Genomic DNA, 18,860 nt, shown 5'->3' on the forward strand with positions numbered 1-18,860 from the left:
TTTTTTTTTTTTCCCCCCTTTTTTAAACGAAGGTGTCAGTATGGATGGCAAGGCCAGTACTGTGATAAGTGCATTCCACACCCAGGATGTGTCCATGGCACTTGCATTGAACCATGGCAATGTCTCTGTGAAACCAACTGGGGTGGTCAGCTCTGTGACAAAGGTATGCTAATCTTATGGATAGCCAAGTGTAACACTTGAATTTTAACACCGGCAGACTTAGCAAGGAGAGAGTGCACACGAGACTGGGTGAGCGAGCCTCTTGAAACATGGTGGGAGTTTTTTGTCCTTCAGCTACTTAGCATTGCTTCCTCTGCTGTTCTGGCGTTGTTAGCGTATGTGCTTAATTTTGCACATTGTCCTGTCTTACTCTTGTGCGCAGATACATTCTGTAAAGGCTCTAGAATATGGAACAAAGCATGCACGTGGTGATGTTCCTGTTCAACTGTGGCTTTAATGCTCCTCACCTCTTGCAGATCTGAACTACTGTGGAACCCACCCACCCTGTTTGAATGGTGGTACCTGCAGCAACACTGGCCCTGATAAATACCAATGTTCCTGCCCCGAGGGCTACTCGGGACAGAACTGTGAAATTGGTAAGTGTTTGATGCAGCTGCTGAGCTGCCGCTTGGCAGTTAATTCTTGCCAGCTTTTAGTGGCTGGCTTTGGATATATTTTATGAGGTTGGGGGGAAAAGTCAATTTCTAGTATTAATTATGAAGTCAGGGCTGGCTACAAAGATCGAGACTTGCTTGTTCGTGCTTCATCATGAATGATTGGTATCTCTGAACATCAGCCTTCTGCTCACCAGAGAGACCACTCCAAGTTACCTTGTCTGGCTCTGAAGCAGGTGCAAGGCAGCATGGTGATGGCTTTAGCATGGAAGATGACTTCCTGTTGGCTAGTAGCTTTTTGATTCACAGCAAATCACAGGAGTGCAATACATCAAGCGTAATGAGGCTGCATCCAGAGCAGAATCGTGCAGAGGGAGCAAGGGGTGGCTTCTGGTGATGTTGCTATAGTCTCTACCATGATGTACTTCTGTCCTGGTGCAGCGGAGCATGCCTGCCTCTCCGATCCTTGTCACAATGGAGGAAGCTGCTTAGAGACGTCTACGGGATTTGAATGTGTGTGTGCGCCTGGCTGGGCTGGACCAACCTGCACTGATAGTAAGCCCTTTCAAAATTGTATTAAAAATGTGCTAGTTTGCTGGTTTAGATAGGTCTTTCGAATTCCTGATAATCTTACAGGGCAGCCTATTTAACCTTTCCCAGCTTTAGCATTGGTTCTTGGCAGCCATTTATACCATGGTGCACCTCTTCTCCTTCATACCAAGGTTTTTGTTAAATGCAAGGGGACAGAATAGCCGACAGCTTCTTGAAAGCAGCAGAACACTGAATTTTTGTAGGATTCTGGCAAGTTGTTAAAATACCATTTTGAGAGACTTGCTGGATCAAAGTCTGACTTCCACGTGCAAAAAGGCCACTTCTTCCCCTGTGCTCTGTACCCCCTTTCACACTATTACTTTTAACGGAGGCTTTTGCTGAAATCAGAGTGGACTTAAAAATTCCAAGCAGAAGTCCTGTTGCCTCTCTGTTCCTCAGGGCAAATCCTAGTAGCAGTGACCATTTGTCAAATTTGTCAGTTACTGACATTGCCTGTTTTGGTAACAGAGCTGAGCCTCTCCCTATTCTGCATTACAGATATTGATGATTGTTCTCCAAATCCCTGTGGTCATGGAGGAACTTGCCAAGATCTAGTTGATGGATTTAAGTGTATTTGCCCACCTCAGTGGACTGGCAAAACGTGTCAGCTAGGTGAGAACTGCTTTTCTCTTCATCCAGCATTGCTCTGGGGGGGTGGAAGATAAATGCAAAAGGGATCATAGTGCAGCAGGCAAGGGCAGTCGTGCCCTTTGCGTTAGGCATGTTTATAGTTCTGAAGCCTATGGACATATTCTGGCACTTTGAGAATATTAAGTGTCAGCATTTGCAGGACTGGTGTCTCAAAGCATAGAGTGGTTTCCCTCTGTCGTCGTTTTGCTGATGCATGCTAGTAGTTGAAGGAAATGGTTAACTAAGCCAAACAGACGTACTTTAAACCGTAAATGAACCAAAGTGGGGAGGGTTCATGTATATGCCTTCAGTCCTGCCCCCACATGTATTTCTTCCTTTAGCCTGTGAGAAAGTTGCCGTATCTCTTCAGCCATGTCAACTCCTCCAGACCAAGGAGTTCACAGCTGGGTTCCAAAATGTGGATGATCTCAGGAAGAATGAGCTGTCTGCATTCTTTACACAACACACTAATCCCAATGACCAGGCTGCAGCACTCTTTCAAAATGCTCGGTTGAGATGTATGTGTGGGGGGAGGTTGCTCTTAATGATTGGCTGGGTAATTATCAAATAATTAGCATAGCCTGTATGTTCTAATTGCAGAGAAATTGAAAGAGACTTCAGAGACTGATGTACGATTGACTTTTGTTGGTTCAATTCACACTAATCCATGCTGTATATTACAAGTTCGTCTTAGAGCTGAATGAACTACTGATCATTGCTGTGAAAAACTGGCTGTAGGCTTTTTTTTCCTTCTCCCTCCCTGCCCTACAAGCCCTGCATTTGGCTATTCACATTGTTTTTTCAGATGCGAATGAATGCGAGGGCAAACCCTGTGTCAATGCCAACTCCTGCAGGAACCTGATTGGCAGCTACTACTGTGACTGCATTACTGGCTGGTCTGGCCACAACTGTGATATAAGTAAGTGTCTATATCCCTGGGTTTATTAAAGGCCAGCCGTGTGCGTGTATGTATGTATGCCACCAAGTTCTAAGCCCGGATTTCAACATCCGGCACAGTCCCAGCGGTTGATGTTTTTAGAGAGAGAGTACTTGATGTGGAATGAAAATACACGATTTTATCAAACTCATTAGTCCATAACATAGCTATATTCTGATAAAGTGACTAAAACAATGATGTGAAGTTTCACTGCCTCTAGCAGAAGAATCACGAAAGGTTCCCACCCATTATAATACCCTTATCTCGAGGAAAGCATGCAGGAAACTTGACAAAAGGTTTATCTAGCTGCAGTTTTAGAGAGACTGGAACTCTGTATCTAATGTAAATATATTTTTGCCTTCTAACCACGCTAATTTTATTACAGATATTAACGACTGTCGTGGACAATGTCAGAATGGAGGATCCTGTCGGGTAAGCCCTTCTTGGTTTATTTTGGTTTCCCTGAGACTTGCAACAGTAGCTAAACCGTTTGAGTCTAAATACAAATAGTGTGGGAAATAGCAATTAGCTGTTATAAATTGTCATTCCTTTGAGTTGTGGGGAGGGGTTATGTCATGCTACAGCACGTTGGGGTATGTGTGTAGAACAGCAAGAACAAAAAATACAATTGCAATAAATGATTCCTTTTCACTGCTATTGTCGCCAGTGAATGGGCTGGTTGTTATGCTAAATCTACAACTGTAGATATTCCGCTTAAAATTGTGGATTAATATATCGTACTTGGAAATTAAGAACATAAATTACTATTGGTTGTTTGTGTGTGTGTTTGTTGTTTGGTGTTGTGCCCCCCCCCCCCCCAAATATTCTTGCCTTGTTTTAATTTCAGTCAATTTTATGTTGGTATTGGACAGCATAGGAGGATATATTTTTTTTTGGACTATCTTCCTTCTTCTTTTTTTGGTTTTGTTTTCCTTTTGACATATTTTTATTAAAGAGGGGAAAAAAATAAAAAAGAGGGAGGAAAAAAACCTTAACTCTAAACTTTCTTGTTCCTTCCCAGGACTTGGTTAATGGTTATCGGTGTATCTGTTCACCTGGCTATGCAGGAGATCACTGTGAGAAAGACATCAATGAATGTGCAAGTAACCCTTGCATGAATGGGGGTCATTGCCAGGATGAAATCAATGGATTCCAATGTCTGTGTCCCGCTGGTTTCTCAGGAAACCTCTGTCAGGTAAGAAGCATGGGTGAAAGGCAGGCCCTCACCAGTGGCGTTTCTACCAGCACTCGGGATCTGTACGCTGAATGCCTTGCATCCAGTGAACCATAGTATAAAGCTGTACTTGATATCGCTGTCGGTCTGCCAAGAAAGTGCTTGATTAATATATATTGCCGGGGCGGGGGGGGGGAAACCAACAAAAAAACCCCTCACGGGCTGCTGAGGATTCATTTTGTTAAACAGACTGCAAGTGTTTGCATGTCAGGTTTTGTTGCGCACTAACTATTAACTTCCAGTGGCTGTTTAGTATCAAGAGCGCTGTCTGCTGAAATAGTTGCAAGTCTAACTAAACTCTGCATTATGAACAATTCATTGAGGCAGCAGATAAAAAGGTCAGATTCCACAATGTCTGCCTGTCATAGTGAGGGAAAACTATGATAAAACTTCTGTTTCTCCCCTTCCCCCTCCCCTTTTTATTTCCCTTTCCCCTCTCTGCACTGCTTACAGCTGGACATAGATTATTGTGAGCCAAATCCTTGCCAGAACGGTGCCCAGTGCTTTAATCTCGCTATGGATTATTTCTGTAACTGCCCTGAAGATTACGAAGGGAAGAACTGCTCTCACTTGAAAGACCACTGCCGCACAACTCCTTGTGAAGGTTTGTGTTACCTTGCAGGTGAACGGGAATGACTGGCAATAGTTTCTGTCCCTTCCCCGGCTGGACCCGTAATGCAGGTCTGATAATGTAATCAGTGGAGTAGCCCTTCTAAAAGGAGGCTGAGTTTTGCCCTGTGCCTTATGCCTCTATTTGTATGAGGTGATGAGTAATATTTGTAAACATCAGCTATTTGAAAGACAGTGTTGTCAGTGTGGACAAACACATGTAACAAATGGCCCGCTTTGCTGAATTTATTCCAGGCCACGGACATGATCCAGCAATCTTCAGACAAGATGCTGTGATTATTTTATGCACAAACAGTTGGTACAGTCTCTTTATTTTAAAGCAGCAAGCATGTTTGGCAGTGTTAGGTTAACGGTTGGACTCAATGATTGTAAAGATCTTTTCCAACCTAGATGATTCTGATTTGATGGTATGTATGTCTTTTAAACATCCATCACTGGAAATTGAAATGTTGCTCTTAGCTTAAGAAATCAGATAGAATGGGCAATGCTCACGCAGGTCTCTGCTTTTTCTACAGTAATTGACAGCTGTACTGTGGCAGTAACTTCTAACAGCACACCAGAAGGGGTTCGTTATATTTCTTCAAATGTCTGTGGTCCTCACGGAAAATGCAAGAGCCAAGCAGGTGGAAAATTCACCTGTGAATGCAACAAAGGATTCACTGGCACCTACTGTCATGAGAGTAAGAGCTAAAAAGATATGTTTTACCGTTCCCTAATATTTTTGGAAAAAGATTCCATCCTTTCCTCCCAGGCTTTAAGGTTTCTTTCCTGTAACACAGTGAACCTTGGAACTGCTTTAAGTTTTCATATCCCGCTTGGGTGAGGCAGATTGGAATTTGCTAGGCCTTGGGTAAAGTTCACAGTAATGAACCTTCTGGCCTTGAATTGTATGTTTTTAAAAACCTTATGTATACAAGGTCTGAGGTAGTTAATAGTGGGGCTTAACGTGGATCTTAAGGACTCCTAATTTTTTTTGTTTTTAATAGTAATTGTTGAGTGGCAGGCTCATCATTTTGTGCATTGTTTTTCACTATTTCTCATCTTGCTTATAACCTTTCCTTTCAAAAGGGCCTTAGAAATGGAAGTAGCATCAAATAGTCTGCAATAAGATGATGACTTCTGGTGGCTGTACTTCTAGTTTGATTTTTACTTCCCCCCCCCCCCCCAAACTGTTGCAGATATTAATGACTGCGAGAGCAACCCCTGTAAAAATGGCGGCACTTGTATCGATGGCATCAACTCCTACAAATGTATTTGTAGCGACGGATGGGAAGGAACATATTGTGAAACAAGTAAGTTATCCATTCTTCAGCACGCAGAAAGATCTCTTGGGAAAACATCAGGAAGGAAGGGCTGGTACTGTCTTTAAGATGGTAGTGACCAACGCCAGTTCAACATAAACTCTGCTTCAAAGGCCACAGAGGACAAGGACTCCTCTTTCCCCCCCCCTTGCCCCCCGCACTGATACTTTTGTATTGGAACTAACCCCAAGTTATGAAGCTGGACTGGGAGTAGAACCTGGCTTGCCTACTGGTTCTGCTTTACTCTTTGGATAAGTTTCTGCAAGAAACCCTTGGTTAAACACCATCTCAGGAATGGCATATCTGCACATCACGCTTGTGTTTTGTCAGTCTCAGGACTAGAAGAGTGAGAGTTTGGCTCCTTTCCCTTGACTGATAGGATAGTTTATGTAACAGGCCTTTTCACTTCTTTACTGAAAGAAGATGACAAACAAAATGAAAACAAACTGGAGGGATGTGGTGGAATATTCTGTCATCTCAGTGACAGCACTTAAAGCTTTTTAAAATACCGACTTAAGTTTTTAATCCACGATTGAAACGCAGGCCAAAACTAGGGATGGGACATGCACCTCTCAAGCATTAAGTGTTTGTCAATTCTGTAAGCACTGCTTAGCTTGTTTTCTCTCCTTAACGTATCCAGATATTAATGACTGCAGTAAAAACCCTTGCCACAATGGAGGAACTTGCCGAGACTTGGTCAACGACTTCTTCTGTGAATGTAAAAATGGGTGGAAAGGAAAAACTTGCCACTCCCGTAAGTTCAGCATTTCCAAAACATAACAGGCGTGCTCTGTTAGGCTGCTTAAACTTGTTTCGTTAAGAAGGCACTGGTATTAAGGATAGTTTGGGTTCTTTGCAGGTGACAGCCAGTGCGATGAGGCAACGTGCAACAATGGGGGAACATGTTATGACGAGGGGGACACTTTCAAGTGCATGTGTCCTGCAGGATGGGAAGGAGCCACTTGTAACATAGGTAAATACTTGGCGTAATCACCAGGAAGCAGATGCAGTGCTGAATCCGTGACCTCAGTTTTTCCTCTTGGCTCAGTTTTGACGGCTTTCTAACAACTTAGCGGCAAATTTCATTTCTGTTACAGCAAGGAACAGCAGCTGCCTGCCAAACCCCTGTCATAACGGTGGTACCTGCGTAGTCAGCGGGGATTCTTTTACTTGCGTCTGTAAGGAGGGCTGGGAAGGACCCACGTGTACTCAGAGTAAGTCGTCTCTGCTTGAACTCTTCCAGAGTGTTGCGTGATGAGAACATTAGCTCATCCTGTTGCCCTTGGAGTCAAGATTGAAACCAGAAGGGAAAGCTTGTTTGATGTAGGCTTTAGCATCACCTGAATCTTTGTTTTTAATGACTTTATGTGATAGAGCCTTGACCTGGCCATGAGAAAGTTGCAAATGAGCTAAGTGGAGACAGATGTTGTCTTGTTTTCTCCTGCATTCTTTTTCTACGAGCAGCTCTGTCTGCTTCCACTCTTTTTTTTTTTTTTTTTTTCCCCTGTTAGATTCTTTACAAGGATCTCTTCCTGTGTACATGTGTTCCACCATGGAGTTAACAAATTTTGTGGCAGAAGCCTGGAATCAATTTAGTAGAGAATTTCAGCATATTTTTGTTAAAGTTGAGCTAAGTGTAACTTGGGCATTAGGGGAAGTTTGGTCATTCCTTACTGACAGTAGAGTTGCATTAGCCAAGGTCCGCATATTTAATGTTGGCTGGTTTTGTTTTGCAGACACAAATGACTGCAGTCCTCATCCTTGGTAAGTTGAATATGTTTATCTTTCCTCCTTTGCTTTTTTGTTTGTTTGTTTTAGAATTCTAGATTTTTTTTTTTTATCTGTAGTAGTTTTGTTAACATGTAGAATGACTTTTTCTTTCTAGTTATAATAGTGGCACTTGTGTGGATGGAGACAACTGGTACCGCTGTGAATGTGCTCCAGGCTTCGCAGGTCCTGACTGCAGGATCAGTAAGTGTTCAATGGCATTCTACCTTGATTTTTTTTTTTCCTTGCGCAAATCATGTAGTGAGACAATCATCTTAATTAAGTGGTAGATCAGATTAATGATAGATGTCCTGTGACTTCTGCATCTGTGCCTGGGGAGGGCAGGAATCGCACTAAAAAGGAAAGAAATCTTATAGTCCCTTCCGCTGGAGATGAAACCTCTTGGTTCAGCCGAGTGGGCAAAGCACCCCTCAGGCTACTCTTCCCAGCTAGCCTGTGTCTGTGTGGCATAGACTTCTGCCCGAGATGAAAGCATGCCAGCCAGAAAAACCTTGTCAATGAATAATCCATCTACAAGCCCTGAGGTGATGTATGCACTTCCCTGTAATTTAATAATAATTACAGGTAGGAAGACACTAAAACTTTTTTTTTTAATAACAGCCATGGAAACAGAAGTTTCATAGCAGCAATGCAACTGGAAAGGGGTTTAACTTTGTCGTCAGTTGAAGAATCTAGTAGGGGGACAAAACTGGAGTATGTCAAAGGAGAGGAAGTGTGTTTGTGTGAGAAGGAATGCATCCTTGCCCTTGAAAAGCTTAAGTAGCCATAGGGGTCAGGTTTTGATCTTTCAGTGCCACACAGCAGAAACTTCAAAGAACTTGCTCTGAGATTATACTGGTGCTGCTAATAAGAATCTATCTCCGAGCAGACACTAGAAAATGAACATAAAGCTCCAGCAGGCCAATCTCTCATATGGTTGTGTGTTTGTTGGGTTTTTTCCTGACAAAACAAAAGGATACTTTAGAGTAACTTTTTTATTTCTTCTCCTTTCCGTCACAGATATCAATGAATGCCAGTCTTCACCCTGTGCCTTTGGAGCTACGTGTGTAGACGAAATTAACGGGTACCGTTGCATTTGCCCACCGGGGCGTAGTGGTCCAGGATGCCAAGAAGGTATTCCAGATGTCATAGCTGGTCATAAGACTTGTAGCTAGAGCTGTATAATTGCATGTTAACAGGTTTGTGACTGGATGGGGTTTTTTGGGGGTGGGGTTTTTTTACAGCAAGTATCTTTCTTTATTGAAGAAGTAAACTTATCACTAAGCTTAGATGAACTTAGGAAAGGGGTGGGGTTTTTCCACTTGTTTTTCTCCTAAGTTTACAATTCTGTTCAATCTCTCTGCAGTTACAGGAAGGCCTTGCATTACCAGTGTTCGAGTAATGCCAGATGGGGCTAAGTGGGATGACGACTGTAATACCTGTCAGTGTTTGAATGGAAAAGTCACCTGTTCTAAGGTACGCTGTGCTGTGGTTTGGCTTATGCTGTCTTCTGTCCTGTAACCAGTGGTTTCTTACTGGTATTTATTCCCTTCTAGGTTTGGTGTGGTCCTCGACCTTGCGTCATACATGCCAAAGGTCATAACGATTGCCCAGCTGGACACGCCTGTGTTCCTGTCAAAGACGACCACTGTTTCACTCACCCTTGTGCTGCGGTGGGGGAGTGTTGGCCTTCGAATCAACAACCTGTGAAGACCAAATGCAATTCTGACGCTTACTACCAAGATAACTGTGCCAACATCACCTTTACCTTTAACAAAGAAATGATGGCACCAGTAAGTAGCAGAACATGGCTCGCTGTGGCACACACATGCTTGCTTTCCAGAGCATGAAATGACTCTCTTGACTGGTAAAAGTAGAGTAAAAGCTGATGCTCTCTTATAATCAAAGAAAACAGGAGGTATAGAAGGATTAGTACAGACTGCTTTTGTGTCCGGAGAAGAACAAAAGCTGGTTTGGAGCAAATTTTACTTCCTCTTCCCTTGAGAACTCTTACTTCAGGGCAAAAAAAAAACCCCAACAAAAACCCCATAACTTGTATCTGTGTGTTTCTGTGCACATTATATATATGTATAAAAAAAACAAACCCAACACTTTTTTTTTGTATCCTCCAGGGGCTTACCACAGAGCACATTTGCAGTGAATTGAGGAATCTGAATATTCTGAAGAATGTTTCTGTTGAATATTCCATCTATATTACCTGTGAGCCTTCACACTTGGCGAATAATGAAATACATGTTGCTATTGTAAGTATTCCTAGAATATTTTTAAATGTCTTAGTAGTTAACTGCTTGGATGTGTGTGCAACATGTGGATTTCATAAAAATCATAACTCCTGGCTTTGTCAGCACTTCTTGTGGTTTAGTTTCCATCCTGATTCACTTTAAGAACAGGGAGGAAACCCTGGTTACATGCACACAGTCGAAAGCTACCATCTGGTAGCAACTGTAATAGGGGAGTAGAACATTTTTCTGTTATACTCGCTTGAGCAGTGCTTCCGGGGTGAGGTTTTTGTTGTCTTTTTAAAGATGGGGACAGAAATGCTGCATTATTGGTTTCTGCCTGTTAGCTAGGCTTTCTGCTTGTTTCTGTTTTGGTTTTTAAGTATTGAAAGTACCGAGAGCCGTAACCAATCATGGAAGCTTATAAATAGCAGAATTACCCATGCATCAGATCTGGCATTTGGTGTTAATGGTACAACTTCTTCTCCTGTAGTCTGCAGAAGATATAGGAGAAGATGAAAACCCAATCAAGGACATCACAGATAAGATTATTGACCTTGTCAGTAAGCGTGATGGCAACAACACGCTAATTGCTGCAGTCGCGGAAGTCAGAGTGCAAAGGCGACCAGTGAAAAACAAAACAGGTGAGTTTTTCCTTGTCTCCAAGAACTCGTACGCTGGCTGTGACTAGAGTAGCCTTTCAAAGCAGGAGAAGCTTTTCTTGCTTTTGAGATTTGTAGCAGAATCTCTGCCTCTTGGCCCTGTTAACTGGGAACAATAAAGAAGCTTTGCACCAGGATGTTACTACTTTTAAAAACAAAAAAAAGTTCCAAAAATGCTCTAAAGCAGCGGCCTAAACCTGTTAAAAGGGCTGCTGCTCTTGTGCACTCCTTATGGAGAAATAAGGAAGAAGCAAGCAAGCAGCTGGCTTAGAGCTCCCATGTATGTATTTACCTGGCGATGCCACTGTCCAGACGTGATGAATTGAGGATTAAGGTCAGAAGTGCCCACACAGCACCAGCAGCCGCCCGTAGCGGGTATGGGGCCCGCTGCCCTCAGGGAGGAGATGCTGCTCCCTCTGAGCCGCGGCTGGGCAGCGTAATGACGCCTGCCTGACTGCTGCCAGCGCTGCCCTGGCTCTGTGCATAGGAGGAAGCCGTTTTCCACCAGGGCTCTCAAAACAGTACTCCCCCGTCCTAAACTCACTGTAAACGCCCTGTATTCTAAAAGAGCTGAGATTCTCCTTACGTTACTGTCTAGACCCCAGAGAAAAAATAAGGCTTAAGAACTGCAATGTGTTTTCTCTGTAGAAAGCCTAGGCTGGCACAGATGGTTTGCAGTGGGGTTAACTGGTCTTGCATCTCTTCCAGATTTCTTGGTGCCGTTGCTGAGCTCGGTCCTAACAGTAGCCTGGATTTGTTGCCTGGTAACTGTTTTTTATTGGTGCATTCGGAAGCGCAGAAAGCAGAGCAGCCATACTCACACGGCATCTGATGACAACACTACCAACAATGTAAGGGAGCAGCTGAACCAGATAAAAAACCCCATTGAGAAACACGGAGCAAATACTGTCCCCATTAAAGACTACGAAAACAAAAACTCCAAAATCGCCAAAATAAGGACACACAATTCAGAGGTGGAGGAAGATGACATGGACAAACACCAGCAGAAGGCCCGATTTGCCAAGCAGCCAGCGTACACTTTGGTAGACAGAGAGGAGAAGCCCCCCAACAGCACGCCCACAAAACACCCGAACTGGACAAATAAACAAGACAACAGAGACTTGGAAAGTGCACAAAGCCTAAACCGAATGGAGTACATTGTATAGCAGACAGCGGGGTGCTGCCATGCAGGGCCTTTAAATATCATTATAAAGGCACTCAAGAGCTTGTAGTTCTTAAACTGTTGTGTAATATTTGAGTCTAAGGCTATTATTTACTTAGAATCCCTGTGTTAATTTAAGTTTTGACAAGCTGGCTTACACTGGCAATGATAGTTGCTGTGGTTGGCTGGAATACCAAGTGCTGCATTTCACATCTATGCAAAACTAGTCAAAAGTGCCCTCGTGTAAATTCAGCCGTAGCTGATACATCATGGAAACGTTTCATAAGGTATTACGTAGCCTTACTACTCTTCCTTAGTGTTAATTTTTTTTCTGCCAGATGTCCCGATTTATACAGTTTCTTTAGAATAATACGTTTTATTTATATTTATTGAATTTGAGTTTTTTGTATATTGGTTTTATGGTGACGTACAACTAGTTCTGTATTTGAAAGTGCCTTTGCAGCTCGGAACCACAGCAACTATCAAAAGTTTATTATTTATTTTTTTATTGTATTTTTGTTGGGGGCGGGTGGGGGGAAACTTGTCAGCAGTTGCTGGTAAATGAAGAATTTAAAGAGGAAAATGTGTCAAAAATAGAAGTTTGTATAGATATGTAAATAATTCTTTTTTTTATTAATCACTGTGTATATTTGATTTATTAACTTAATAATCAAGAGCCTTAAAATATCATTCCTTTTTATTTATATGTATGTGTTTAGAGTTGAAGGTTTTTGATAGCATTGTAAGCTTGTGGCTTCTCTATTTTGAATTTATTTTCTTGTTACATGTTGCCTATATGCCAAAACTAAGGTGTTCTAAAATAGTTTATTTTTAATAGGATGGGCTTTCATGCCTTGATGCTGGTTTTTGTACAATGTCAAACATTTGAAACACCTTCCATAGTATCACTTTAAGACTATTTGTAAGTACTGACTGAGGCAGTTTAGATGATTAGACTAGAAATTTTTTTTTGCTGCTTTAGACTTGAAAAAAAAAAAAAGAGTGACAGGCAGATAATCTGCTAAGAAGCAGTTTAAGGGAACAAAACTGAGCTATTACTTTATGTAGATGAAATGTGAGTGGTTGCATGTAATTAAAATATCAAATTAGCGTGTGAAGTTGGAAACACAGCAATCTTATTTTGTAAATTCTGATTATTTTTTCTCACCATGAATATGTAATACTGAACCACTTGTAGATTTGACTTTTTTTTGTAATCTACTGCATTTAGGGAGTATTCTAATAAGCTAGTTGTTGAATACTTGAACAGTAGAATGTCCAGTAAGATCACTGTGTAGGTTTGCCATAGATTACACTGCCCGCCTTAACAAGTGAGGAAATCAAAGTGCTATTACGACGTTAAGATCAAAAGGCTTATAAACATAGTCATCTCGGTGGTTAACCACTGAGATCATGAAGATACCTTGTATTGTGATATTAGTGTTATATGAAAATGCATCTTTGATGTGTTGTTCCTGGCAATAAATCTTGAAAAGTAATATTTATTAAATTTTTTGTATGAAAACACAAAAGAGCGTGGAGGTTATTGAGCTCGGAGGCCCTCATGACTAGTGAGTTGTGCAAAAACAGGGGCAGGTCCCAGTTTATGTTTCTAAGACCTGCTGCTGATTTTGGTGGGGTCAGGTTTTTGTCAGGTGATACCACATCTCAAAGTGCGAAGGGCTCTGAAAGCAGCACGTCCCCTGTTCACGGTGGCTTTTGGCTCAAGTGCCTCCCTGTGCTTCCAGGAGGAGGAGGATGTGACTGGAATTGTGCAACAAGTTGACTTTGTGTGGGCCAATGAGCTGCCACCAGCCAGTAACCCCATGGAAGGAGCTAGGCAAGACAGAAACTGCTGACCTGGGTGGGAAGGGATCCATACTTTATACTGACTTCTCATGGGCAAAAAGTGCTTTGTAAAGCAGAAAATAAACTCTGAAAGTATTCGACACAATGACTCTTAATGCTTACCTCACGCAGGGGCTATGTGCAGAAGTGGGGGTTATTTTAGCACACTTTCCTGATGAAGCTGCAGGTTTGTTTTGGTAAGGCGCTAATACAATGCCAAAGGAACAATTAACAGCATTTAATAAACTCAATTGAAAAAATGAAATAAAATATTTCAGGCTGCTGTTTCTACTTCAGCTCAAACCAACCCACTGCAAAATTAAGCCTTTTCACCCATAATTCATTTGTAGTAAATACAGCTACTGCCAGCTGAATGGGAAGCCAACGAGATTAGCGTCATCTGACCACTCCAGTAATTCCTCAATAAACACATCCCATGCCTGTTTACTTCCCTTTGTTCCCTGACTTCTACAATCCGCAATAAACCAAACACAGCATGTCTAAAAAGCCACTTACAGATAACAGGGTCTTCCTCCTGCTATGAACCACACACTTTTCTGTACGGTCAATGTTGAATTGACCATCTTCTGACATCTGCCATTCACCTAGGTCTGAAATGCAATGCTGCAGAAACCCACTACCGCTTCCAAATGACTGAAATATACCTGAGTTTGTAGGAATGAATCTGAGTCTGCCATCTGTTAAATAACCAAAACCAAACGGCTTTACTACTCCTGGGAACATGTACTTGACAGGCTACTTCAAAACCTACTGAGGCAAATTCTAATTACAGCGGTCCATATAGCGACAAAGCTGTGTAGATCTCTGAAGCCTCATTGTAGAGCAAAACTCAGGTTACTTGTCAGAGCCTGGAGCACAGAATTCATTCATTCATTTCATTTCCAGCCTTCCCGCGCTACAAAGTACCGTATTGACCGTGCAGAGGCTTTACTACCGCAGGGTTTCTCCATACACAACCTACTTTTCCCCATATAACTCATTTCATTGCTGCCTCACAGGGTTATAAAATGAGAGCCACAGAAGTTGTACAGGAGGAAGGAAAAGAATTCAGTGAAATTGCTATCGTGATATTTTTAAATTATATCCTCGTATTTCAATGATAGCTTCAAAATTTACACGGGTGAATTTAAAACAACAACAGCCTTCCAAAGCCCAGAACCACCACTAAGCTGGGGGTTGCTATATGAAAATAAATAGAAACATGAAGTTTAAGGCTTTCCCACTGGAGTACCAAGGCACATTTGTTTTTGTGGAAATCATACTTTGCCCGTTCAGTTTACTACGCTGGGAAGATACATCCTGTTTAGTCAGGAGAGGTTTCCCACTGCTAAGCGGGTGTTTGTTCTTTGGATCCTTCTTCATTTAAGAGTTGAAAAACGGGTGCTTCCTCAGCTGCCATTTACACAGAGGAGCTTTAAAAAAAAAAAACCAACCCCAAATAAAACGAGTCGCCTTAGCACCCCCAGCTTTGCTCTACCCACAGCTAATTGAACCTGTCGGATCTGGCTCTGGTTCAACTCGAGCTGAACACAGCCACATCAAAGCCGCTGCACCTCCGCATGGAAAGGGCCCATCTGACGTAGAGGTAACTAGCGAAAAGGCGCTGATGGTGCACCTTACATCAGCCCCAACACCAATACAGTCACGTCACGGGGCGGGGGGAAGGCAGCCTTGGGAACAGCTGTTTCTGCATTGCTAAGGGGAGCAAGTGACAGCCAGCCAGCGCTCGCATATCCGAAGCCTCACGAGTAACATAAACCAGTTTAGGGCCCAACCAAGAGACCAGCATTTTCAAGCAATTTTGCTGACAAAGCTATTTTCCCTTCCACAGAAACAGCACTTGTTCTTAGACCGGCTGACACACCTGCGCAGCAAGGGTTACAGCCCTTGCAGAGTCCCTCCGGAACCAGTCACGAGGCAAGGCCTTAACTTTTTTATTCGTGTATGCAAAGATGAGAAGTTCTGACAAGGGAAGTACCAAATTCAGCCTTTTCCTCCCCAGAAGATGGAAGTGATTGTGTAAGCTCCCCCTCCCTTTCTAAGGGAATTTAAGAATATTTTAGAATTTTTCAACTTCCTCTTTTTCAGTATTGACACCAGTAGCCATCCTGATTACTGTTTACCACTGTGCACAGAGTTTGCTTTTTAAGGTTAGCTATTGTTCCTAAAAGAGGGGGAAAACCAGTAAGATAGCTGTGCAGTGATGGGGGTGAGGAGGAGGAGAAGAAAAGGGGTGAAGGCTCTGGACGGTGTGTTGGCCACCGGACGCAGGTTGAGCAGATGGCTTACCTAGCTCCGGGGCAGCAGTGGAGCGATGTGGTATCAGACAGGGCGTCAGACCGGGGCTCCAGCCCCGATCTTCCAGTGAGCACCTTCTCTGTGATGTGCAAATTGTTTCAATCAGTTTCTCTACAGGGTGGAGAAATAAATCTCTATTCTTTTCATTTGAGCGCTATGAGATCATATTAATATTAAAAAGGAGCATGCCCATCTCTAGAACTATAGCTCAAGACATTTTTCTTTAAAGATCCAAGGCATAAATCAAAAGGACAATTGTTCTGGCAGCAAGTAGAATGGTTATGAAGCTAGATTACCGATTCCTACTACCAAGGTACTATGTCTCAGTTACACTGAAGTATCTAACTTTAACAGAATGGGAGCAAATCAGTGAAATTCTTATTCAAAAAAGGTGCATTGTCTGCTCTCACAGGAACCAATTCCTACCTCTGGAATATTTGAGATGGAGAGTAAAGGAGGTAGGACAGAGGAGGTTAATTCCTTGGGCAATTTCCAGGTTACAGCTGAAATGCCCCATAACACTACATAATTTTCACAAGTCTTTTATAATTTCTCAGCAATAGCCAACACCAAACGAACAAACAAAAAGTCTCCATCTACAAATGTCACCTTATTGCCACTGCGGAAAGGGCACGGTCACGTGCTACCAGGTTCCATTTTAATTATCGGGGGGGTGGGGAGAAGATGAACACGATGGAAGAACTGTGTTAAAAAATACCTGAACGAGTCAATGACAGAATTTGCAGTACGAGTTCCTTAAGCAGCTTGCTTTCCCTTGAAGAAACTGCTTACCCTCAGTGCTGTCCCAGCTCTCAAAATCTGCATAGTCATCCCTCCCAGGTTCAGCTGCAGAACGCTTTGATATCCCTTGGATGAAAGGCTCGCTGTGCTGCTGTTCCCCCAGCCCACATCATCTCGTTCACATAAGTTTTTGGATGCTAGTTAACGCTTATTAGAGAAGAAAAAAGCAGAAAGCAAAGAAGTGAGGAGTGTGCCTTTTATGAAAGCTAATTTCTGAGGCCAACCCACACTTCCCACTGCTGGCTAAAAGACTCCTGATACTATTAACTCTGCTCAAGCCTGCATTAGAGGCTTTTAATACCATATGAAACATTCTATTAGATACCAATACAGGCAGATAACTACCCATAACATGCCATCTGGGATAGCCTAACTATATTTTACATCTTTCCTATTCCAACTGCAAACAAAAGAAATATTTCCTCCATCTTTTTCCTTAAAAAGGATCCATTTCCCCATCAAAAGCCAAGGAGGTGACGATATAAAAATGTCAACTAAAACTCGGGCAACGTGACTCACACGCAGAGCAGCAACAGGGAAGGAAGTTCACACTGACAAAATAAACGCCTTCGGAAGGCTACTTAACACCTCACTTGGTCAAAACTTTCTGTGGCAAGGGAAGTTTTCGCTCTTAAAGTTTTCCTCTTTTGTTACAAACTGGTGCTCTTGAAATTATTCGAGCGTAACACAGAAATGCAGCTATGCAACTAATAACACGCTAACGTACGCTGTAGACCCTGGTATGCAGAACTACAACCTGACAGATGATATCAGAACTAGCTCAAAGCTTATTACTCAAAATAACTCTTGCAATAGTTAAAACCTTCCTACCAATCAACACTGTGCAAGGGAGATTTTACACCACCTGCTTCCTCTTTATAAATAAATATGCAAAAGGCTGGTCTAGCTTTTGATGTGTGATTACACACAAAAATTCACTAAACAAATATTTTTAACTACTTTGATGTAAAGAATAATGGAAATGATAGTCTGCACACATTAGAAAGTGTTTGGCTAGGAAAGGACTGTTTCACTATCAGCAAACAGCACAGACCAAATTAACCAGATGATTCACAGAAGAAAAAAAACCAAAACCAAACCCCAACACAAAACCCACAGCTGGCTGGTTTGGAATAGAGAGTTATTTCTCTAAGATAATCACGTATATTTTCAGTGTGAGCTCTGCATTGTGGGCTTTAGCCAGTCTCAGATCCACATATATTTCAGAGGAGTTCAGAGAAGCTTTGAAAACAACAAAAAAAAGGAAACAACTGAACAAACACACACACACAAGAGGAAAAACCCAACCAAATAAATAGTTTCTGTGTTTCAATGGCAATTTCAGAACAGAGCCTTAAGGAGTTATTATTTTTAACAGAAAGGTATGCTAATGCTGCTCTGAAACAAATGCGTAATAGAAAGCCAAGGCCAAGACTTGCAAACTGCTAGTTTTACTCTAGCTCAGTTTCCAGTTTCATTTCTCTTCCCCTAAACCCGATTTAGGAAATCAGGTTTGTGGTTCAAGAGCCTGTCAGCCCGCATCTCTGCCAGTCACCTGTGTGCAGGTGGATCATAGCTACACGCAAAGGCTGAGAAGACAATCTTGGGCTTCAAGTAGAGAGATAAGACAGGCATATAGTAACAACACAGCCTGGATGTCACAGCATCACGTAAAGCATCCATAAGGGTTGCAGAAGGGAAACTTTTATAATAGTCCTGCTGCAAAGACAAAAGAATGACCAATTTTGAGCAGCAACACCATCTAAAATCCAGAAATGACCATGAATTCTAAGCTTTTTCCCTGGAATAACCGCATTTCTGAGAGGATCCAAGAGACAACTTTTCAAAGTAATTAAGCTCTAAAAAAAGCAGCTAGAAAGCAGAGGGTCTTTCCAAAAAGCCTAGGAACCTAATGAGTCAGTAATTATAGTAAGAATGATGCAACTATGCACTTTTGAGAAAGTCCACTCGCATCTGTTCTGAATCTCCAGGCTCTAGCACCTTTCATCCATCTAGTCCTACGTTTCCTATTGTTACAAGATCTCTGTTTTAAAGGGATGATGTTCCCGTGTATCAGTGAGGTGATGGGAAACAGCGTTGTAACATAACAAAATATCCTAAAGG

The 18,860-nt window shown here is 42.2% G+C and overlaps 1 protein-coding gene across 1 annotated transcript in view; it reads left to right on the plus strand.

The window, feature by feature from the left end:
• The window catches only part of JAG1 (jagged canonical Notch ligand 1), a 36,828-nt gene extending 23,561 nt beyond the window's left edge, over nt 1-13,267 (plus strand). The window contains exons 6-26 of the mRNA XM_054822015.1: nt 33-163; nt 477-596; nt 1,056-1,169; nt 1,704-1,817; nt 2,641-2,754; nt 3,158-3,204; nt 3,794-3,967; nt 4,460-4,610; nt 5,152-5,316; nt 5,815-5,928; nt 6,578-6,691; nt 6,797-6,910; nt 7,035-7,151; nt 7,674-7,701; nt 7,823-7,908; nt 8,725-8,838; nt 9,071-9,180; nt 9,261-9,497; nt 9,837-9,968; nt 10,438-10,588; nt 11,315-13,267. Of these exons, the coding sequence (XP_054677990.1) occupies nt 33-163; nt 477-596; nt 1,056-1,169; nt 1,704-1,817; nt 2,641-2,754; nt 3,158-3,204; nt 3,794-3,967; nt 4,460-4,610; nt 5,152-5,316; nt 5,815-5,928; nt 6,578-6,691; nt 6,797-6,910; nt 7,035-7,151; nt 7,674-7,701; nt 7,823-7,908; nt 8,725-8,838; nt 9,071-9,180; nt 9,261-9,497; nt 9,837-9,968; nt 10,438-10,588; nt 11,315-11,772 (2,905 nt within the window). The 3' untranslated portion in view covers nt 11,773-13,267. The remainder of the gene's footprint in view (nt 1-32; nt 164-476; nt 597-1,055; nt 1,170-1,703; nt 1,818-2,640; nt 2,755-3,157; nt 3,205-3,793; nt 3,968-4,459; nt 4,611-5,151; nt 5,317-5,814; nt 5,929-6,577; nt 6,692-6,796; nt 6,911-7,034; nt 7,152-7,673; nt 7,702-7,822; nt 7,909-8,724; nt 8,839-9,070; nt 9,181-9,260; nt 9,498-9,836; nt 9,969-10,437; nt 10,589-11,314) is intronic.
• Nucleotides 13,268-18,860: the final 5,593 nt, after the last annotated feature.

The sequence above is a fragment of the Grus americana genome, chromosome 3 (genome assembly GCF_028858705.1).
Source record: "Grus americana isolate bGruAme1 chromosome 3, bGruAme1.mat, whole genome shotgun sequence".
Classification (NCBI taxonomy): domain Eukaryota; kingdom Metazoa; phylum Chordata; class Aves; order Gruiformes; family Gruidae; genus Grus; species Grus americana.